The sequence below is a fragment of the Mirounga leonina genome, unplaced genomic scaffold, assembly GCF_011800145.1.
Source record: "Mirounga leonina isolate KUSES-001 unplaced genomic scaffold, KU_Mleo_1.0 Mir_54, whole genome shotgun sequence".
Classification (NCBI taxonomy): Eukaryota; Metazoa; Chordata; class Mammalia; order Carnivora; family Phocidae; genus Mirounga; species Mirounga leonina.
Genome location: NW_023270812.1, coordinates 11,653,709 through 11,677,053, shown reverse-complemented (window position 1 = coordinate 11,677,053; position 23,345 = coordinate 11,653,709). Strand labels below are relative to the sequence as shown.

Here is a 23,345-nt window from a genome sequence, read left to right as displayed (position 1 = left end):
CTTAACCGACTGAGCCACCCAGGAGTCCCTATAATCTTGTTCTTCATCGCGTGTAAGCCTGGCTGTTTTCCTTGACTCATGATCTGATCCGAGCTATTCTAGCCCACATGTATTTCCTACAATATCCCGTGCTGCCAACTGTCTGCCTTTGACTCTCCGGACCATTTTAATCCCATAGCTCAGATTATCAGTAATTCTGTTCCTAGAAGAGGGTTGGCTTCCCTGCACAGTTGGCTTGGAGAAAGGAGAGGAGGTTGAAGCAAGCCTCCCTGTCCTGGGGCTGCGGCCATGTGATCTGTCCCTCATTCTCCCTGCCGAGTGCGGGTGGTGAGTATGATGAACTTGTCCAACACCATTGAGGAAAGCCTCTTAAGTTAGGTTCATTTTTTAAGAATGATTAAAATAAAGCCAATGTATTTTTGTCTGTTTAAGTAATAATAACTGTTCAGTGTTTTTAGGATTGCATATTCGGTAAACTTGGTCAATTACTTTTAAGTCTGTTTGATAAAAGAAATGAAATTGTTTTTAATTTTGCTCACCAAAGTCTAGGCAGATCTTGACTCTGTAATAAGGTAAAGGGGGGTGTAATCATAACTCATTCTAAACCTCCCCCATCTGTGCCCTACATCAGACATTTCAAATATACTATGATGGCTTTAACTACTGAGTACAGAAAGCTCTAGGGACAACGAGGGACGAGCCTCTGGTCTCCCTGGACAAGGTGGGGATGGGAAGGGGAGCGGCTGTGCTGTGGGCCAGGTCTCTGCCCAGGTGCCCTGCTGGGTCTGCCCCTCGACGCAGGCCGCGCGGGACAGACATCTGAGATGACCTGCGCTGGAGCTCCTTGAGGATCAGCCTAGGCTTCCTCCCCTGGGGTGCAGTTGTTTGGCTGACCTGGGGACGGCTGTGGGAGCACGAGGGCCTGAGAATGAGCCCAGGAAGTCAGGGTGGTCAGAGGCCTCAGGGGACCGAGAGGAAGGTGGGAGACAGGGCGCCGAGAGCTGCTCAGAGTCTCAGGTCTGGCACAGCCAGAGGGGCTTATTGGTCCCTTTATTAATGTTTATCTAGTTTGTATATCAGAAAATAGAAGAGAAAGCAGAGCTGCGTTTGGCCTTTCATGGGCTCTGCTACTTTCGTCTGTTTCCTGTTGAGCTGGTTTCCTCCTTTCCAGACACTGCGTGGAAGGACCTGCAGGTGCTGTGCTGCGCCTCTCACAGGGATGCCCACCTGAGCAGAGTCCTGTGGCCTCGGAGAAAGGAAAACCTTGCAGATCACAGTCGAGTTGGGATCTGGTTGTGGTTGTTTAGTACTTGTCTTCGCCAGACAGCAGGTGTCCAGGAAACCCAAAATACCAGCCTAGTCGAGGATAGTTATAGATCCTAAATGCCAAGAGCCGGCTGCCTACAGGAGCTTAAGGAGGGCCCGCTCCGTGGCGCTCTGTGGGATGGGAGCCTGAGGAGGGAGACCAGCTGGGCGTTTTCTCTTTTTCCTTTAAAATTAGTCTTTCTTCTGAGAATACCACATGCTTGTGGATTGGAAGCTCAGCTGGCTTATTCATATTTAACTTGGCAAACTTTGAACTGGAAGCCGTTTTACATTACAAGGGTAAGATCAAAGTTCAGATCATCTTTGATATAAATTTCATGTAACTTCAATTAATCTTTTTCTCTGGCATCTGGGAGAGTGACCCTTTTGGTGTAGAAGGCCTAGTCATCAGAATGTGCAGACGGGCCATGGGCAGCCTCTGTGCGCGGGATCCCAAGGACACGCTTTGAGTCCACTCCTACCTCTTGGTGGGTCTCCCTTCCCTTGGTCCCCAGTCCTCCCATCTTCCATGTGTGTGCAGGGCCCCGAGGGACACTTGTTCTCTTTAACACTCCCACATCTGTCCCAAGCTCCTACCAAGGATTTTTAAGTCCACCCGGTCAGTATTTCCCACTGGAGACTTAACACCGTGACTGGGTGACTGGACGGCCTCATCAGCTTGTCAGCCTCAACTTGTTTGAACTGAGCTGGGGCACCCTCCTGTCCAACCCTGGTTCCTGTCCTCAGGTTCCATGACCACTGTGCACGGAGCTGCCCCTGCCAGAAATGCAGGCATGATTAATGCTTCCTTCTCCACCCTCCCTGTGTGCACTGCAGCCAAGGTCACCTGTAAATGCAAGCTCCCTCTTTCTCTTTTAAGGCCCCTGCGCTTTGGGGACAGAGTCTGAGTTCTTAGCTTGGGCCAGCCCATGCCTCCATCCTCATGGGAAGTCACTGTGCCTCTTCATCACCTGCGGGACTTTGCCTGAACCCTCCAAAGCAGAGCTCCCGTTTCTCCTCCTGCTCACCCTTGAAGGTTCACCTGAACCTGCCCCGGGAGCTCTGTTCTCCCTGCTCCCCCTGAGGCTACACCGTGCACGGGGTCTGTGGTCTCTGTGGGCGCCTGCTTCTCTGTGACTCGGGGCCGCTCCGGGGGCAGGGTTCTTGTAAGGGCCTCGCTGCTCGAGACCTGCCAGCCCCCAGCACAGGCCTGTGTGCAGAGATGTGTCCGTGAGTGGGTGGTTCCCTCCACTTATCCCGTCAGCAGCGCTGGTTTGTTTCTCTTTGCTGGAAACGAAGATTTCAGGAGCCTCAGCATTCAAGTTGCCGGATCATGTGCAGTGATGAGCAAAGCCGGGGATGAGAAGCTGAGTCCTGCAGAATGCAGCTCTCTGTACTTGTGCTGTGTGCCACTTAGCTCCCCGGGGGCCATATGGTTGGCAGGCGGCATGTTGCTGGGCGCACGGTGCCACGTGCAGCTACAGCGTAACTGCTAATGTCATTACTGATGCTGCGCTTGCCGTGGGGTCCTGTGTGTTCACTGTTGACTGTCCGTGCAGGCCATCTGCTTGCTCACGTCCTTGTGTGGCCGTAAGATCGCCTTGTTGGAAATCCATGTTGCTGCTCTGGTGAGGTCTCAGCGGGGCCACGGCGCGGGAAGGGATCTGTCCGTGCTGCCTCGGTACAGTCTTCCTCAGTGGGGTATACACCTGCAACTTCACCAGCCGGGGGAATTTCGGTTCCTCTTGATCTTAAGAAAGAAAAGTAAAGTTCAGTAAACTCCCAACTGTACTAACTCTGTTTGAAAGAGATGATTGCTCATGGTATTGCTTCTATATTGTTTAAAACTAAATGATTCATAGTTTATTTTAATGCAAAACTATTGTATTTCAGGATAGAATGTGAATTATGAAATGGCACTTTTATTAATAATATTAAAAATTATTTCTTAGAAGGATAAGAGTAAGCTTGTTTCCAAACATTGCACACCCGTATGTACGTGAATTACTAATCGCTTGGGACTGTCCTTAAAATGTACGTTTCCTAGCTATGAGGCCGGTATGTGAGTCTGCTCTCCTGGTGCACTTTGTGTCTCTACATTAGCGCCCCTGTTCTCTCCACCTCTCCACTGCACTTCAGACCTGCTGAGGAAAACAGGACGCAGCCGGCTCCGCAGAGACAGTCCGGTTAGTATAGTGTGCTCTGGAATATCAGTATACAAAGCTGGTGCTGCCCTTCGGCCCCGTGCTGGTTGGCACCACTCTCTTACTTTGTGAATTCGTGTTTGTCAGCATGAAAATTTAGTGTTTCCTCCCTTCCGGTGTTCCTTCATTTCGCTGCCTTTCGCGTATGTTTTACATGCTGTTTGTGGTAGGGAATGTGCTAGATGTTTCTTTTCCTGAATTGGGTAGAATTCAGAGGAATTCAGAAATATTTAAAAATGCTGATGTTTCTCATGGCCAGAAGAGCAGTGGTACCCAGGGATGCCCAGTCATTTATCATGGGAGCAATCTTTTCTTGCCTCTCTTTGCTGAATAATTTTCAAACATATTGCAAACATCATGTTATTTTTCCCCTGTGTACTTCAGCATGCATTTATAAAACATGTGGACATTTGCTTACCTAGTTGTGACGTCATTATATCAAAACCAATGGTAATTCTTGTATTAGCCAGCCCATATAAATTATTCCCGATTGCCTCAAAAATTTTTCTTATTGTTTTATTATAAGCAGAAAACAGATTCACATGTTACTTTTTACAAAGAAATGATTTTAAAATTAACTTCTGTTTTAAGATGATAGACATCATTACATTCCATATATTTCCATTGTAAGAATCATTGATAATGATTTTTTTTTCCCTTCAGTGACCAACTCAGTGTCCTAATCAGTCTTGTTAAGCCTCTATTGACCTAATTAAAAAACAATAGAGGTGCTCAGTCAGTCTGCTTTTATCTCCATCTCTGGTGAGAGACCCAGCTCCTGGACAGGGAAGGATTGGGTAGGATGGAGTGCCCCCCTGCTAGGACCTCCAGGCTCTCCTCTCCTACAGATTTCCTCCTGCCCAGGTGGGCCCCTGTGTCCATCTGTCCCCTCCCTTCTCCGTGAGACCCTCTGAAATCCTTGACTGTCCTGGGAAAGATAGTGCAGAACCCCCGACTGCCACCCTCCCAGGTCACTGCCGGCCAGGTCCCCTGGGGATTGGATCACCCCTGCTGGGTTTCTGAGCTGCGGCTCTCTCCTGCTCTTCTGACCCTTCCTGCTCTGTCTCTCTCTGCTCCCCGTCTCTCCCCTTCAGTCTGAAAACCCAGCTGAGAGGATTGCTCAGCAGGAAGTCAGCTACCAGTCCTTATTTAAATAGCAGCTTCCTCAAAGAATTGTCCATTCCTATGTCCGTGTGTTACTGAAAGTGGAGAGGCTTTACTAGGTGTATACTATGATCTTATACTTTATTGATATGGTAAAAGTCTGTTTCTCATATTCTTTTTAAAAACATGTTTTGTTCATTTATTTCTTGTTTCTTGTGTATATTTTTTTTATTGTGGTAACATACATAAAATGTAAAATTTAACATTTTAAACCATTTTTAAGTGTACAGTTGATTGGTATTAAGTACTTGCATATTGTTGCATAATGTAAAAAGTCTTTTTGAATAATTTTCTTAATACCAAAAAGAATTTCATGTTATGTATATGCTTCTATTAAAATTATTTGGAAAACTTGTGACTAACAAATATTAATTACATTGCTAACAGTTGGAATAATATTCTGAAGTTCTAAGTATATTTTTACTCAAGGAGAATTACTTGTGGGATGAAATCTGTACGTTACGTGACTAGTGATGTAATTTGTCTTTTCCCTGTAAGTGTGGCCAGCTATTTTCATCAGCCACATGTGGGCGACTTTACATTTCAGGAGTATAATTTCACAGCGTACCTCCATGCAGAAATCTGTTGTGAAATGAGACCGATGAGTCTCTCTTCTACTTTTTTTACCAAACTCATTTATTTCTTTAGCTTTTGTTCTTGCATATGTTTTATTTAGATTTACCCTTAAAAATGGATTTTTTTCATTTTTCGCTAGTATGGATCATCTTATTCAGATGGGGTATATGATATACCATTTAGTCACAGCTAAATGATGTGTAGAACAAAACCTTTGATAAGAACAATTAAATAAATAGTAAGGTTATTACAGAGATTATAATTTCTCTGTATCCAGAGAGTGGTGAAATATCAAAGTGTTGATTTTTTTTATGACGGTTTTATGTCTTGTTTAAAAAAAACATTTGTATGGAAAATTACTGAAAATGACTGATTTATAGCTATCCTATAATCTAAAAATTTACATCCCTCTACTTGCAAAAAGCATATAGAAATAAGAAATATTTGTGATGAATAATTGCTTTACTTTGATGCTTAGCGCATTTATTTAAATAATATGCATTTACATATTCATGAACTTTATTCTAGTAATTTTAAGACCCTCTGAAAATCAAGTACACTAATGCACCTGCAACCTTATTACCTGATCCAGAAAATACTGTACTGTTGGCTTTATTTTTCTTGGAGATTTTTTTTCTCCTTCACTTGACATTGAGGTGGAGAGAGGTTTTCTGGGTCCTCTCTGGGTACAGTTTTATTTCCAGGTCTCCCCTGAGGAGCCTGCCCCCCCCCCCCCCCCGGGGGGGATCTGCCTTGTGTAAGCCGGGATGCGTCCCCAGTTCCTGGTCACATACATGTCATTTTAGTGATTTGCTCATTAGTTTCACTTGGTTTTTGATGGGAATATGGTCCAGGTTACAGGTTTGAAATGGTGTCAGAAACTGAACTAAATTTCTTTGTTTAAAAAAAAAAAAAGAACTATTTTAAAAACAACTCAATATTATACAATTATCCATTTTTCTAAAGGTATTTTATACTATTGTACAGAATATTCTATTGGATACCAAGTATTAAGTGCATGTAAATGTAAATAATTCTGGCAGAATTTTATTTCATCTGAGAGAATTTTTGAGATTTATAAATATTTGTGGTAAGTTCATGCAATGTCAGAATTTTTATCAGTCTGCAGTATTGTGGAAGACTTAGGTTAAAAATAGGATAATAAGTTTTATTGCCATTAAAAGGCGCTGATGTAATTATGTTTTAGTGGTTTATCTTTCTTATTACTCTATCTTATGATAAAAAAGTATAAACGAGGAATTTGAGTTAAGATCATTGCTATTCTTGTTTGTAGAAAAGATGTATTTGTCACAGATTTATGGAGCAAATTGTGCCTGATAGCTGGTCTTTAGCATCCCGTGGACAGAATTTCAGACAGACTGGGCTTTGTGTGGGGCCTGTTTTTTTACACCTTGAGCTGACATGTTCATCCAGAGTATTTGAAATATGTGGCATTGAACATACTGCAATTCAGTATCATTTGAGGAATGAGAAAAACGTTGTCTTGTTGTTTTCTTATGCTTTTAATGCCCTTGATGTGACCTTCTTTGCTGGTAGTGGTTGGTTTGGCATCAGGTATGAGACCTCTTAAGTTTATAGGTAATAACCTCATTCCATTTGTGTGAACTTTTCTGTTTTCAAGGAACTTTGTTCTTGTCATGTTCAGTATTTGCTACTTTTGACACTCATTTTATGCAGCCATGCGGAGCACCATTAAGGACCAGCCCCTGGTTTTCCACAGCAAAGTGAGGTCGTCTGGGTATGCGTCCACATCACAGTGAATAAATGCGCTCATAGGTTGCTCATGTTGGGACATGGAGGTGTAGGGTTCAGTATACCTGAGCCCTCTTCTCCCATCCTCCTTCATCTGGGCCCCAGCCCCTCCTCAGCACCCAGGGGTCTTGTGGATCCTGCGGCAAATGCAGAGCCCCTGGCCGTGGCACACGGCCGGGCCACCCTCTCCTGCCCCTTGTCCTGATGGCTCTGGGCACGGCCTGATGCAGAGTGTGTTGCTTGCTCCGAGAGGCTTGGATGCAGGTGTGGGGTGGGAGTGTGGCTGTCCAGCATGCATCCCTGGGGCTCGGCACTCTGTGTCCCAGAATCTCTGGGGTCTTGTTTCTTCATCTGAAAAACAGGCCAGCACCAGGTGACTGTTCAGCTACTGCCAATATTCGATAATTTGATTTTATTAAAGGGAGGATTCAGCATTACTTCCGAGTGATTTCACTTCTATTTCTGAGTAGGTTCACACATAACGTCTGTAAATGCAGTTCAATTTCTGTTGTGATCCTATGCTTTCATTCTCCAAAAGGAGACACTGTCCCAAGAATGCCACTGCAGATGTGTAAGTGGGAGGGAAGTTGTTACAGTTGAAGTAATTGAATGTTCAGTGTATTTCCAGCATGGGGCACTGAAGCATTAATATATTTAAATATATATGTATATTTTGCTGCAAATACAGGTCTCTTAAGAAGCTTGGAACTGTAGTTTGAGGCTAACGTGTTTGCTTTCCACAGCGTAACTCTGTTCTCACCAAAGACCAACACCAGGAGCAGCGGTGACTGCTCTTTACCACGTAGGGCCCGTCACAGGTGGTACGTTACTAGTTTGCCCGAAGTAAATGTGTAATTTGGAGAGACCCTTTGAATACTCTAAGTGAATTTGTTCCAAACGGGTGTGCGAGCTTGTGAGTCTGTGTGTACGTATGGGCACATGTGCTTCAGTGTGCGTGCATCACTTGTATATACATGCCCTTTTGGTCACATTCAGTTCTTCCTTATTAACCCTTTTTCAGGCAGGTTGCTCTCTTTACCACCTTAACAACTTAGGAATATTAATTTTTGTTAAAATTCTGTTTTAGAAAGTGTTGTGGTCGATGATGGATCATTCTTGATAAGTTTGTTGGGTAATAACTGGACAGAAGAATGTGAGCAGTCACAGGGCTGCAGGCCCGAGCTGAGCGCGTGGACTTGGACGTGCTTTTTGTCCCGTGGGTGCTGCACAGGACATGGTGTGCGGGACCGTGGCCAGTCCTGCCGGTCCCCAGGCCCCGTGTTCCTGGACGGGAAGGTGTGTGGGGGGCCCTCCAGGACCCTCCCCGTCCCACACTTGGAGATGACCTCATCTGGACAGAGATTCCAGGCTGTGGTGTTGAAATGTCACTTGCTCTCGTCCACAGCACAGAGAATGCTGGTTTTACCCAGTCTTGTGACGTTTCTCCTATGTCCTGATGCTCTTCCTGCCCTTCTCCGCTGCTCCTGTATCAGCGGGTCATGGATGGCAGGGTCGTGACCCCAGCAGGGGCCCTCAGACCCTGTGATCCTCAGACCAGTGGTTGGGGACGGAATGCAGCACCAAGAGCCATGCTCAACTCTGATCTTCTTGGTGACTTTTTCCTACAGGAACCCAGCTCTCCAGACAGAGCCGGTGGTCTTTGATGGGTTTCTGGCCTGGGGGGCATTCTGTTGAGGGGTTTCAGTGAGGGGAGGACCCCAAACAACATCCCAGACACAGGCCAGTGTTCCTCAGGGAAGGGCTCCTCCAAACACCTACCAGATTTCACTCTGGACGGATGGTGCTGCCTGGGGCAGGCTCGCAAGTCCAGTCTTTCCAGCTTGTACAGCCTCTAAAGTTGTGAATAAATGTGTAACTTGTCACCAGTAACTTCCAGCTTTTACAACAGCCTGTCTTCACAGCTACTTTCTTTTTCTGCCCTTGCTGTGTGCCTGGCGCCTTTCCACGTTCCCCGAAGCGCGCAGCAGCGCTGCGTGACAGGTGGTCCCGCTGAGGTGGGAGGGCTGTGGGGGCCACATGGGCACCAGGGAGGAGGCCCGTGGCCTTGCTGCCGCTCAGAGGCTGCCAAACCAGATGCTGAACGTGAACACTGAGGAGATTTTGCCTCAAGAGATGGATGCCTTCAGTGGGAGGACCCACTCCACCCAGCCTGCCCCGTGCGGGTCCCGGCCTTCGGTCCTTTCCCGCAAGCCGCCATGGTCTGGCTCACAGCCTGGGGATGTGGTTATTCTCACGGCAGATATAAGCCATCTATAGATTACTAGAGAACTTAGTATGATGGCCGCCCACAGAGAGTGCGAAACCGGGAAGTGCAGGATGTCTTCTCTCGCCAAGTCCTCACAGAGTCACTTCAGTGTATGGTGAACATGAGCAATCCTTGACAGTTTGTACTGAAAATGGAGCAGAAGTGCATTTTACAGAGTAATTCATGGCTCTGTGTGTATTTATATGTATTTAAGTTGGATAGAATGAAATTGCACATGTAAATAGGGGAGAATCCACCATTTCTAGTCCGTTGTTTTATTTCTCATCTCACTTTGAACTCTCTCGATTTTCATCTTTCTGATGTTCCTTCCAGTAAGGAATACCCTTTGGAGAGTTCTCCGCCAACCAAAGTCCACAAGCAGCATGTCCTCGCGCAGGGGCCGGCCGCTGCGAGCTGCGTCCAGTACTCAGGTAGGCCGCACCCGGGGCAGCCCTTCGCTGTGTTTCCAAGGGTCCCTCAACTGCCACTGTTCTGTTGTAAATAGAGCTTTAAAAATCTTGGTTGCGTGAAGTTTTCTGGCATTGTTTGAGTCTGGATTAAAATCAAAGCTCACATTGCCCTTGAGCGTACTGGCATTATTAGGGCATTCCCGTTCGCGCCGGCCGCTGCTGTAGACGGGAGCTCCTGGATTTGGAATTGGGAGGCTCGGCCAGATCTGTGCTGTGTGTGTGTGACCCTCTCCTCTGTAGTGTTGGAGGGAGCCGCGAGGGGGTGGGGGGCTGGTTCGCAGACGGTGGAGGAGACTACTCAGGGCAGATTACCTCAGTGTCCTCTGTGGTCACCATCCCTCCTCAGATGGAGCCTCTCCTGCAGGCCCAGCGCGTCTTGGGCTGGTGATGGCCATGTTCTCTCAAGCGCGTTGAAATGCCTCTGCCAGACTCTTTTCTGGGCCTTCAGCACTTTTCCTAAGTGAGTTTGCAGGAAGTGGGGAGCAGCTCCCGTCCAGGTGGCTCTGCGATCTGAGCTCTTTGTTCAGAAGCACACGTTGTTTCTGGTTTCTAGACACCTAGAGGTGAGAAGATGTGTTTGCCCTCAGTCCGGTGGCTAGAAGGCCACCCCTCAGCATTTTGAGGGCATTCCTGAAGGTTTCATTACTTCCAACTATGCGAAGTTCCCTTCGTTTTTCATGTAAGTTTAGCCAAAGCATGTTTGAGTGATTTTGGGAAATAAGATACATAATATCATCAGTAAAGTACCTTTGTGGTGTGAGATGGTCTTGCTTATTTATGATCATGTGATTGTATGATATGATTAGAAATAAAGTAGGAGCTCCGCGAGTTGGAAAATCTTGGGGGGGTGTCTGTAACTTAGTTCTGCCCTGTGTTAGGGATAGGTTTAAATATTCTTGTGTAGCTGAATACTATGTGTCTTAAAATCTGTTGATGGGAGGCAGGGTGCCCTGGGGTTTAGGGTTCTCTGGGTTCAGAACCCCATGCTGACTCTGACTAGCCCTGTGGCTCCTAACTCCCAGGTCCTCTCTAAAGGACATCCTGGGGGATGCCACCTGGTGGACCCTCAAAGTGTGGTGGTTAGCCATTGAGCAAGTGCTGTTTTAGGTTCCCTCACAACCTGACAAAACGAATGTCAAGTTAACTACAGATTCTATATTTACCTGTTGCAAGTGTGACTCCTGTGAGCTGTGATCTTACAGGGCTCTCTCTTACCGTGTTTAAGCAGGGGATGGATGGTGGCTTGCCTGTGGCTTAGCCAACCACTCGCTGGTCTTCTGTGCTGATCTCACTGGGACACCTGCTGTTTTTTCAGGTATGATGTGTGTTAATTTTAGTTACTATACATTTATGGGTGGGTCTCCTTTTGGTCCTGGGTATCAATTGCTCTTCTCTTTAAGATCAGACTGGAGTAGAACTAAGGCTTGCATGGAGGTTTAGCAAACCAGATTGGCCCCACTAAACTGGGCAGAAGGGGTGTAACCAGGAAGGCCAGGCTGCAGGGGTTCTGTCGCAGTGCCCCATGGTCAGGGAACTAAGCTTCTACGAAGTTGCTGGGGAGGGGCAAAGTCAGATCTTACAGACATGACTAAAGCACGTTTGGAAAATTAGGAGGGTTTGTACACAGACATTTTTATAAACGTAACGAGGTGAGGATGTTTCTCGGGTGAGTAGATTTGAGGTGAGGGCAGAGGTGTTGGAAGTCTTGCTATTGTAGCTTCCTGACAGATTCTGAGCTACCCCCACTCTCGGTCAGGCTCCTGGAGCCTCTCACTGCAAGGCTCACACTTGGTAGATATTTTAGCAACAACAAAAACACAAAAAAAACCCCAGAAATGCTACCGGTCCAAGTGTTTCTGTGAAGTAGAGGAGGGGGCACCTGGCGGAGGGGGTGAGGCGCAGACATGGTGGGTGGAGGGGGGCAGGAGCATGCTCCACAGCGTTCCTCCAGACTCGGGTACCTCCAGAGTCTACAACGGGCCTCCTGACAGCATTGGGGGGCCTTCTGGAGGGCGGCTTCCCGGCCCAGAGCCACATCATCCCCTACGCTCCGTGGCTCCTCCTGGCTTCAAACTGTTGTTCTGAAGGCTCCTGTTAAGGCACCTTGCATGTGCCTGGGATTCCGCCTGGGTATCTTTCTATCACTCAACAATTGATAGAAATGGCAATTATGTTGGATGTGGATGTTTCTCTATCTGTTTTATTGCAGGAATAGGGCTTGTGGCTGAATTCAGATAATGCAGGAGATGTTCAAACTTGCCTTTTAAAAAAGTGCCCTGTTTGTGTTTTGGGGAAAAGTGTCATTCTTACCCACCCCACCTGCTCTAGGACACCATTCCGCCTTGTACTGCTGGGTTACTAGTCATACGGTTCAACTTTGAAAATACGATTGCTTTCTCCACACTTGACACAAAAAGCAGGAAAATGGGCGCTTTAATATTCATCACAATCTAGGACAAAAGAGGCCAGTATAATCTGGGTATTTTGTTGTGGTTAAAATTAGATGCTAAGTTAGAATCCCCTCCTAGAGAACTCAGGACTGGGTCCCAGGAGAGCACAGCCAGCTGTGCATCCCAGCTTGAAAGCCAGTGGTCACAACTGCACTGAATTCAATAAGGGCTTCATGTTTGTGCTTTCGAATGTGGAACGCCGCCCATCACACCTTGTTGTCCAGCACAAGCATCGTGGGGACCTTGCTTCCGTCCCTCAGCGCGTGCTGGGCACAGAGCAGATGCTTGAGGACACGGGTGGACGGATCTGAGCACATTGCAGGAGGATGTGCCCAGGGCTGAGGGGTGTAAGAGTGGAATTCTGGGGCCAGCCCCTTCACAAGATTAAATTTAGTTAAGATTTTATTAAATATTATGGAGTTGCTTAAAAACCAATTCTGAAAAAAGGGTGGACTTGAGCTCAGAACATCTTGCTTCCTGGTGTTAAGTTCTCAGTCTGCTTGATCTCGGCCACACTCTTGCCATCCTGCGTTCCTTCTCTGTGGCGTCGGGGTCACACACCTCAGGCCAGGCCCTGGCCCCAGGGAAGGAGAGGACTCAGATGTGTCTTGTGTCCTGTTCGTTCTGTTCCTGAGGTTTATCCCCACAGTGTGCATGCCGCAGGGGAACCTGCCATCCAAGGTGCGAGGCCGTGAGTGTGGTTCAGTGAGAAGGCAGTGTGTGCAGCGTGGAGCTGAGCTGAGAGGAGGAAGGAGGAGCCCAGCCGAGGTCCCTGCTAGGTACACCGGCTGGCTGGAACTGGGGTCCCCGCGCCAGGCCTTGCGGTCACTGCTGCTTGTGTGCAGGCTGGAGCTCGGAGGAGGAGGTCGTGTAGTGTTCTCATTCGGAGTCAGAGGGGTCTGTCCCTGCCCTACCAGCTGCTGCACTGGGTGGGCTCATCGATGCCCCGGCGATGCTTGGGGGTCAGCAGAGGGGTGCCTGTTTAGGGTTTCTGCGATAAGAGCACTTCGGCCTTCTTTGGTAACAAAGCTGACCTTGTCTGGGCGCCCAGGCTCAGAATACTGGTTAGCAGGGAGGGCTGGCAGGACAGAGGAGGGTGTCCCCACTGCAGTGGATCACCACTTAATTGGGAAGAATTACACCCAGCTAAATGGTGGTGACTTCACTGTGCGTGTCCCTCTGACTCGTGGCTTGTTGGCCTTGTCACTGCCGGGTGAGGCGGTGGCGGTCTGAGCTCCCCTATGCGATGTCGAGGAAGGGAGCCACTGAGCTGGGAATACAGGTGCATCTGCAGGTGCCAGGCCAGAACAGGCAGAGCCGCCTACCTGTCACGCCCTCACCCTGGGCCTGCGGCCAGGCCCAGAGCACCTGGGACGGAGTGGGTGGTTGCGGGTTCTCAGACACACTGACCTGCAGTGAAGCGTCACAGGTGCCATCCCTGGTGTCCCTGGCCTTGCTGCTTCTCAGCAAAGCAGCGATGGTGCGTGCAGGCCTGCAGCCTGGCGCTGGGGCCTCCGTCCTTCTGGTAAAACCCCCAGAAACCTACACCAGAGGGCAGCAGAGCTGTTTCCTGGGAAATCCGGCTCTGGTTGTCCTGGGTTGCGGTGCCTGTTCTATAAATCCCTCCTGCCGTCTCCACCTCTTCCGTGTTGGTTCTCCGGCGGGTCAGCCCCTCACTGTCTCCTCTGCGGTGGTCCAGCCTCAGCAAGAATGTCCTCACGGGGGCACTGGCTTCCCTGCACGCTCGGTCACAGAGTGCTTGAGCCGGAGGCTGGCACGTTCCCGGATGCGCTGCCGCGTCTGCGGGTCCCCTCTCCACCATCCGGGCCAGACGCGGGGCCCGCAGGGAAAGGCGGCTTTGCTGTGCCTCTGGGGTCCCTGGGCCCATCCCCGTGCCCCGTGTGGTACGGCACGGTCCAGACTCCCCAGCTGTGCCGTGCGGGGGGCGCTCGCACCGCAGCCTGGCCTCTCTGTCCCTCTCCACTCCAGAAAGCCCACGGTTCTCATTTCCCCAGCGGCCTGGCTCTGCCTGTCCTTGGGCTCCTCTGCTTCCCAGCGCGGCTTGAGCTCTATCTGTAATTTTTTTTTAAAGATTTATTTATTTATTTATTTGACAGAGACTCAATGAGAGAGGGAACACAAGCAGGGGGAGCGGGAGAGGGAGAAGCAGGCTTCCCGGGGAGGAGGGAGCCCGACGCGGGGCTCGATCCCAGGACCCCGGGATCGTGACCCGAGCCCAAGGCAGCCGCTCAACGGCTGAGCCCCCCAGGCACCCCTGGACCCAGCAATTCTTATTTATTTATTTATTTGACAGAGGGAGACACAGCGAGAGAGGGAACACAAGCAGGGGGAGCGGGAGAGGGAGAAGCAGGCTTCCCGGGGAGGAGGGAGCCCGACGCGGGGCCCGGTCCCAGCACCCCGGGACCGTGACCCGAGCCCAAGGCAGCCGCCCAACGGCTGAGCCCCCCAGGCGCCCCCCTGCCTCTTACACTGCCGCGTTTTGTGTTTCCACAGTCGGTGTCTTTCCAAGCACAGACGCAACTCTGAGCTGCGTGTCGCGAACACTCGTTTTGGAAGCCCCTCCTTCGCAGACCGCACTGAGCCCGACAGGCATCCCCGGGCCGGCGCTCTGCTCCCGAGCGGCCGGTCCTGCGGGCTGCAAGTCCAGGGGCCCGGTGCTTGTGTTCCGTCGGGGCACGACGGGCAGCGCGCGCCGCGTGCGGGAGCCGCGCCGGCCGGGACGCTGCGGCTGTGGTCCCTCCGTGGGGCGGAGCTCGCGCGGCGTGCGGCGAGGCCCGCGGCGAGGCCCACGCCGGCCCCGGCGGCGGGCCGGCAGTCCCGGAGGCGGGCGTTCGCGGGGCCCGGGCCTGCACCCTCACGCGGAGCCTGGGAAACGGCTGAACCGCAGGGGCTACGCGCACCCACGGCGGTCAGTGCGTCAGCGTCTTGGCACGCGTGTGCGCCTGCGCACTCACACGGGTGTCGCGCGCACGCGGACACGCGCGCACGCGCACGCACACTCCCTTACGTGGGAGCGTTTCCACGCGCTTAGGGGAGACCCTTTGGAGACGACGGGAGAGGCCGGAGGGCGGTGGGGATGACGTCGCAGCCGAGGCGGGAGACGGAGGTGGCAACGGGGCCGCGCCCCCGCGGGTCAGATGGTCCAGGCTGTGGTTACCGCCTGCGGGGGTCACTGTGAAAGGGGCCTGGGTCCTGGGAAGACTAGCCAGGGGGCGCCTGGGTGGCCCAGCCGGTTGAGCGGCTGCGTTGGGCGCGGGTCGTGATCCCAGGCTCCTGGGCTCCCTGCTCGGCGGGGAGCCTGCGTCTCCCTCTGACCCTCCCCCTCTCATGTGCTCTCTCTCATTCTCTCTCTCTCTCAAATAAATCAATAAAATATTAAAAAAAAAAAGAGACTAGCCAGGAAGGGAAGTCCTCAGCCCGGGGACCCCGGGACAAGGCGTTTGGGAGCAGCTTCACGGGGACGGGTCTGCTTTAGGGTCGTTGACACTGTCGTCTCCCACATGTCGCTGACGCCTCAGAACTGTGTTCCATGGTTAATACTTACCTTTAATAAAATCCTCACTGCTTAATATGCTCACTGCCAAGATCAGTTTTATTTTAAAGTTTTTAAATGGCTGGGATTCAAAATACTCATTACAGAAACATTTCAATCGTGTGACATCTTTCAGAAGCAGTCGGGAAGAAGAAACAAAATGGGGAACCGGTTCTAAGGATGAGTGTCCACGTGTAGAGTCTCCGTGTGTGTCTTGTCTGCCTCTGTTACGTTGGCCGTGATTGCTGATTTACGTTCCAGGGCAGAGATGTGTTTTCCAAGTACGTAATAGACACTTCTATATTGTCGTCTTCGGGCCCGAACTCCAGCTCCTCAAGTACCACGTCGACACGTGCAAGGATGAGATCCAAAGGTGCGTAGCCTGCTCTTCGCTTCCTTTCCCTCCATGGTCCGGGGGAGCCGTGTTTCCTACCGGGTCGTATGTAAATAGAGGGTTTTCATTTACGCATGTTGTGCAAAATTGAATCACCTCACCGCAAGCTGCTGGTGAGAGCCGAGGGACAGGCTTCTCCCTCCTCAGAGCTCGTCTGCAGTGCCGCACGCGGGGGCCTTGGTGTGACGAGAGGCCCCAGGGCTTCGGAACGTGGAACTCTTACCGTGGTTCAGCAACGCATCTGATTGATACTATGTGGGACGATCCTACTGTTTGTAGTGAAGTTAAAACAGGAAATGTTTCATACACACACGCACGTGCTAAATATACAGACGGAACACCTGTTCACATCTCCCTGTGCAAATATTAACATTTGTTTTGCTTTCAAATTTTTTGAAGAAATAAAACATTATGGGGTAATTAGTGGCCTGCCTTCCTGGGCCAGTTCTCACCCCCTCTTTCCTCTGCTTTTTTTTTTCCTTACCATGGTAAGTGTAGCTACCATCTGTCACCTTCCAGAGTACCCAGTACTGTTCACTGTATTCCCTGTGCTGCACTCCCATCCCCAGGACCTATATGTCATAATCCCCTTCCCCTATTCTGCCCATCCCCCCACTGCCCCCCGCCCCTCCCTCCTGCCAGCCACCAGGTTATTCTCTGTATGTATGAATCTGTTTCTGTTTTGTTGTTGTTATTCTTTTGTTTTTTAGGTTCCACATATAAGTGAGGTCACAGGGTATCTGTTCTTCTCTGACTTATTTCACTTAGCATAATACCCTCCAGGCCCATCCTTGCTGCACATGGCGAGGTCTCATCCGCTCTGATGGCCGATCAGTATTCCACCGTATATATATACACCTCATCTTCTTTATCCGTTCGTCCGTCCGTGGACACCTGGCTGCTTCCAGTCTTGGCTGTTGTAACTTTCCTCGTATTGAGATTGGTGTGTTTGCTTCCCATCCATGGTTTATATTTGCTAATGCAACACACCTTTCATAATAATCAGGATTCTGTTTCTGAGGTTTAGCCGTGCCTGTGAGTGTGACTTCAGACTGTTCGCAGCAGCTGTTATGAAATTCTCTACAACGGGTAGGTGCCATAGCGTCCTCACCCATCCTGTTGTTGCCGGAGACCCGGCTTCTTCCGACGCGCCCCATGCTCTAACCAGTGCTGTGCTGGATTTCCTTGTGCACGTGTGGACGCGGGACCGTGCGGGGTGATTTCAGACTCGTCTGCTCTGTGCCAGCAGTGAGCTGTGTGTCGTACACACAGTGAGGGTGGGTTTTGTCTTTCTCCGGAGGCTGTCTGTCCTTGCGTCCTCTCTGCAGGGGATGCCGTGCCGTCTTCCTTCCTATAACTCAGTACCTGATGGTGGTGTTTCGTGTCAGCCTGGAGCTGAGCCATCTGGAGGGAGGAGGCTCACAGGCTTGAGGACTGTGTGCCGTGCTGTCCTGCTTTTCAGTTGGTTTCCAGGTAGCGGCTCTGGCTCCAGGCGTCACATCCATATTCTTACAGCAACATGAAGGGGGAGACTGTGCTGAAGCCGGCAGGCGGCGGGCCCCTGGGAGCATCCCAGGCCCTTGGGGCTGGGACCTGCCTTAGGAACGTGCAGGCAGGGATTGTCAGAGTTTATTTATAAACTGGGCAGATTGCTGCGAGACTTCCCTCACCCATCAGACGCATGGCGTCACCCCCACATCAGCGCATCTGTGCTCTTACTGTGGGGCACGTGAGTCTGAGTGGGCTCGTGTTTCTGGAGTCTGAGCGCAGGGTCTGTCTTGCGAATCACTGTGGGTTCTGTTTCATCCCCGGTCCCTTGTGCCCATCGGGAGACCTGTGGGCAAGTTTTCAGCTTAGTAGCCTTATTGGGTAGCTTTTTAAGTGTGAAGGAGGAACACGCATGGCAGGTGCCCCCGGATCTCAGCCAGAAGATTGGCTTACTCTTAGGTCAGCCGCTTGGCCAAGAAACATGTGCTGAGGCCAGGATGGATTTGGCTCAGGTGTGATGTATCCATGGGGTCCCAGCTGCTCCTGAGCAGGACGCGGGCGCCGTGGCCGAGCAGACAGCAGAGTGCCCAGGGCTCCCTGTGGCATTACCCCTGCAGCCTCCTGGCCCGTCTCCCGAGGCTGTGGTGTGGCATCATGTGCCTGCTGCGTCTTACTAGCCTGCTTTCCACTGGTGTGAGTTTGGGGCCAGGTATTAGGAACTGAATGGTTACTGGTTGTTGCAAGCCTGGTGTTTTTAATGTCTTCACATTTTTGATAATGCAGTTCCTTGGAAAGAAGTACTGTGTTTGCAGACTACTTCCGGTCCAGCAGCCAAAGCTGGGACGTGGAGATGGCCTTCACACCGGATTCCTTCCGGGCTGGCCTCGCACGTGCTTAACATGGCCCTTTGCGAGAGGTCTGACCCTCCAGTGGGTGGTCATGCGCAACCCGGGCGTCCTCACCTCCTTCTGTCTGGGGAGATGCCCCATGGAGGTTGTTGGAGAAAGGCCCTTCCCCAGGCCTGCTGCTTGCTTGGGCTACGGCTGCCTTCCCCACTTAAACGCCCCCATCAGCTGGGGGTGGGGACTCTTGGAAACTGGCAAGGCTTCAGAGGATGGGACGCCAAACCTCACACAGGCCGCAGGCATGAGCGCCCCTCAGCAAAGCTGTCTGTCCCTCGGGCAGGGCTCCTGCCGGCCCCGTCAGCGCTTGCCTTGGCCCTTCTCCCCTGCCCATCCCCTCCCTCTGAGCTGAAATGGGCACGTGGCCCACTATGTCACATGAATACCTGTGCCTTAAACGGGTACTGTCCCTTCCCCCGTCCCACCTCACCGCCATGCCCTGTGATTTCAGCTGTGCATGTTCTCCCTTGGCTTGCGTGATCTTTCTGACGTGCCTCTCCTGGTCTGTGGTGTCCGCAGAGCTTCTCCGCAGCTCTCCCCATGAAGCGGCTGCTTTCTGCTCCATGAACCACCTACTGTATGATCCGTGCAGTTTTTCAGCAGGAATAATTTGTGGGATCTTTGCGTTGTCACTGAGCTTCCCTTCAAACCTCTCCTGCAACTCAGCTCCATCTGTCCCTCAAGTCTGTGTGGGTGACCCCCACATCGCCGTTGCCCCAGGACCTGCTGAGTCACGCCTCTGGATGCCCATCTCTGTGCCTCCCCTGCATATATGGCCCCAGGCCCCCATGCAGCACTCACTCTCCTGTGGAAGGTACAGGCTGATGGCCTGCTCATCCTCCCTCTCAGCGCCCAGCAGGCTCAAGACACGGAGCCCTCCCGGCACTTTGCCCCATCCCGCACCTGCTCCTGCCCCCCTGGGCCACCCCCAGAGATCTCCCCTGGGCCTCCCTGGGCCAGGATCACATTGTAAGATTGCTAGCGGGTTCCTTTCCTTTATAAAATTATTGTTAGGGATTCTTGAGGTTGTATGTTTATTAAACCAATGCTGACTGCTTATGTTACCCTTTAGAAAATATTAACAGCGTTTGTGTTAATGGAAATATAGATAATTTATAACCGGTTGGAAGTCTTCTTAAGTATATATAATTATTTTAGAATTAGGAGAAAAATTTGCTTTCTCATAGACAAGAATGAATTATTTGGGGATTTATATGATATTTTTTCATGAAGTTTTCTTTCTTTTTTTTTAAAAAAAATTTTTATTATGTTATGTTAATCCCCATACATTACATTATTAGTTTTAGATGAAGTGTTCCATGATTCATTGTTTGTGCATAACACCCAGTGCTCCATGCAGAACGTGCCCTCCTCAATACCCACCACCAGGCTAACCCATCCTCCCACCCCCCTCCCCTCTAGAACCCTCAATTTGTTTTTCAGAGTCCATCGTCTCTCATGATTCGTCTCCCCCTCCGATTTCCCCCCCTTCATTCTTCCTCTCCTACTATCTTCTTCTTTTTTTTTTTTTTAACATATAATGTACTATTTGTCTCAGAGATACAGGTCTGTGATTCAACAGTCTTGCACAATTCACAGCGCTCACCATAGCACATACCCTCCCCAATGTTCATCACCCAGCCACCCCATCCCTCCCACCCCACCCCCTTTTCATGAAGTTTTCTTAAAGGAAAATTTAGAGTTTCCTAAAGGAAAATTAAGGTAGCTGACTTATTCCTTCGATGTTATAAAATATAATTATTCAGTAATATGAAAACTTTCTTCATATTCAGCTTTTTAATTGTAGAATGCTTAATTGTGGGAGAGAAACAAAGATCAATTATCTTTATTTTTCTTTCAGATATAAACAGAAGAGTAGGTGCAAATGTGTCTTCAGGCTTCCCACGACTGGTATGACAGAGATTACCAGTTTATCAGCTGTAAACGACTTCTATTCCTGTATCCTTGCCTCTGCTCTTGGTTTTCACATCCTGAGCGTCTGCCGAGGGCCCAGGGAGCTCACATCTTCTGCATAATTATATGTGTAGTGATTTCATCTCTGGTGAAAAGAGCTTCAGAGGAAAACTAGACGTGGATGCAACAGAGCATCTAACCCAGTATTTCTGGTCTGTAGTTTATTGTATGATATGTAGTAATATAGTACTTTTTAAAAATGAACTGCTACACCTATGGTGGGTGGTATCCTTCCATTAATGGAAGTTTGCCCCAGCTCTGTGGAGGATGGCGGAAGTTACAGCCATAATGCTGAAGATGAAATTGAGTCTCGGGGCGCCTGGGTGGCTCAGTCATTAAGTGTCTGCCTTCAGCTCAGGTCATGGTCCCAGGGTCCTGGGTTCGAGCCCCACATCGGGATCCCTGCTTCTTCCTCTGCCACTCCCCCTGCTTGTGTTCCCTCTCTCGCTGTGTCTCTCTCTTCAAATAAATAAATAAAATCTTAAAAAAAAAAAAAAAAAGGAGGATGGCAGAAGTTACAGCCATAATGCTGAAGATGAAATTGAGTCTGAAGTTTATTTTTTGACTTTTTTTGGCTAGCATCATCCCTTTTAATTAAAAGCATCGATTTTGATTTATTTAGAAGAAAAGCCCTGATCTTTAGGAATTCATCTTATAAAATTTTAAGTTATTCAGGGGTCTAAGTTATGTTCTTCTGGAGAGTTTTATAGTTGAAATTCAGAAGAACTGATATAAGGTATTAGAGGTTCTAGTGTAATTAGAAATGTGATATTTTTTTGCTAGACCCTTGGCTAACACACAACACAACACTTCGCAGGAATGTGTCCTTCTGAGTATTCTGGCCTTGAGTGGTGGTTTCTGCATATTTCAGTGTTAGCACTGGGTTTATTATCGAATCTGGTAATCTTTCTGCCATATTATTTTTATTTCCATTCTATTGATGACAGTGTTCTGGGCTGAACTTGGGAGGTTGGGTAGTTCTGGTGGTCACATGAACCCTAAGTTCATCAACTGCCGCTCTTGTCCCACGTGTAGAAGTTAGCGATGCTCAGCCAGTGGTATGCCATGCTGGGAGTTGTGTGCTCTCGTGCGGCCGGCTCTGGGCGGCACTGTCCACGTTTATGGTTGCATTGCCTAATTTTACCTTCAGACCTGTCTTCTGAGCTCAGTACCCGTAGATTCAGCTGCCGTTCCATCTCTTGATTGGGGCATTTCCTGGACACCTTGAACCTCATGTCACTGAAGTTAGACCTCTGGGCCTCCCGCCTGGGGGTGTGTAGCACCTGGGTCTGCCCTTGTCCACGGCCCAGCAGCTCCTGCCAGATGCCCAGGACCAGAGGGGGAAGCGGGGCTGTGAGCACAGCTTCTGTGGAGCTTCAGGCGTCGTAGCCACAGTCATCCTGTGTGTCTTCCGGTGCGTCCCAAAAGTCCTAACAGAATACGCGGGGCTGCTCATTCCCGGTGATGGATCGCTGAGAGGAGTTCCCTAACTGAGTCATGCAGATCTTGTGCTCACAGCTGGCCGGAACAGGACTCTGGAAGTTTTTGACCTCAATGCAGGTCGCAGCGCAGCCACAATCGTAGAAGCCCATTCACGGCCTGTCCACCAAATCTGCCAGAATAAAGTGAGTGAGCTGTCGACAGCACATATCATTTGTAGAATTGTATGTCTAAGCATTTGACTCGTACAAATGCCTGATGCAAGTTTGTACCAGTGCTACCAAATTCAATGCTAATCTTTAGTTATCAGTTTTCTAAGCCTTGATGTTTGACCTTAGAAGATAGTTTAATATCATATGGAATGTTAATTTTTGTACTTTGGTCTTTGATTGTTTCATGGGCCTATTTTTCAACTTTACTAGTAATGCATTCACACTTAAAACTTGATGGAGGGTTTGGGTGTTTCAGACACTAAAGGATTGAGTGAGTCATGTAGATCCTCCTGGAATGTGAAGCGGCCTTCAGAAATCAATAGTTTTTCTTTTTAAGAAGTACCTACTCTGTTTTGTTGGAGTAGTACTTTAAAACTACCCACAGCTGAGGGTTACAGACTCGAGATTAGAGGAGGTGCTGTTTTGACGAATTCATTGTCTCACAGTTTAGTTTAAAAGACACTTTGCAACCCAAAAGGCATCTAAGACATTGTGAACAAAACTTCTGTTTTTAAGACTGCAACTACTTTGATATATTTGGAATGACTTTATAATGTCTTCTGAAATCTGCATTATGATTTCAAGGGAATCATTGTTCTTTGTTTTCTGGGTTTTTTTAGAGGGAGGGAGGGGCAGAGGGAGAGAGAATCCTAAGCAGGCTCCACCCCCACCGTCACCACCATCACCAACACCATCATCCCCACCATCATCATCATCATCACCATCATCATTTTTTGTGTATGGAAAGTGGTTTGTCAACATTTCCATTATAAATCCCTATTTTTCTTTTATTTGTTCTGTTCTTTATTTCTTTCTCGGATTTATCACAGAGCCATGAAAACTTCCATCTAGATGAAACTTGGTATGAAAATCTGAAAATCTCAGTCTGATGTTTATTTTTTCCATTTGGTTCCATATTTGTTTTAAATTGTTTCAGCTGGTTAAATTGGAAATACAAAATACAGTTTTGGAGTTTTAAATGCTTTTTACTTACAAAAAACAAAACCCTAGTTTTAAAATAATGGTAAAGATAATTCTTTTGAACTAAACAATTTTCTCATATTTTCAAAAGAAGTCATTTCATTTTGAAAAACGATGTGATGCTGTTTTGTCTGACATCTTGGGATTTTCTATTTCCAGCCCTCTGTTCCCATTTCATGGTAGAAGACTTTTA

At 49.2% G+C, this 23,345-nt stretch overlaps 1 protein-coding gene across 3 annotated transcripts in view; it reads left to right on the top strand.

Moving 5' to 3' along the window:
* The window catches only part of LOC118001825 (WD repeat-containing protein 27-like), a 109,625-nt gene that overhangs the window by 29,846 nt on the left and 56,434 nt on the right, over nt 1-23,345 (top strand). The window contains exons 7-9 of one of the 3 annotated variants that reach the window (XM_034991970.1): nt 16,023-16,134; nt 20,407-20,504; nt 22,023-22,144. In XM_034991970.1, coding sequence (XP_034847861.1) covers nt 16,023-16,134; nt 20,407-20,504; nt 22,023-22,144 — 332 coding nt within the window. Of the gene's footprint in view, nt 1-15,897; nt 16,135-20,406; nt 20,921-22,022; nt 22,145-23,345 lie in introns of those variants that run through there. The other 2 variants (XR_004676851.1, XR_004676850.1) reach the window with 2 other exon arrangements.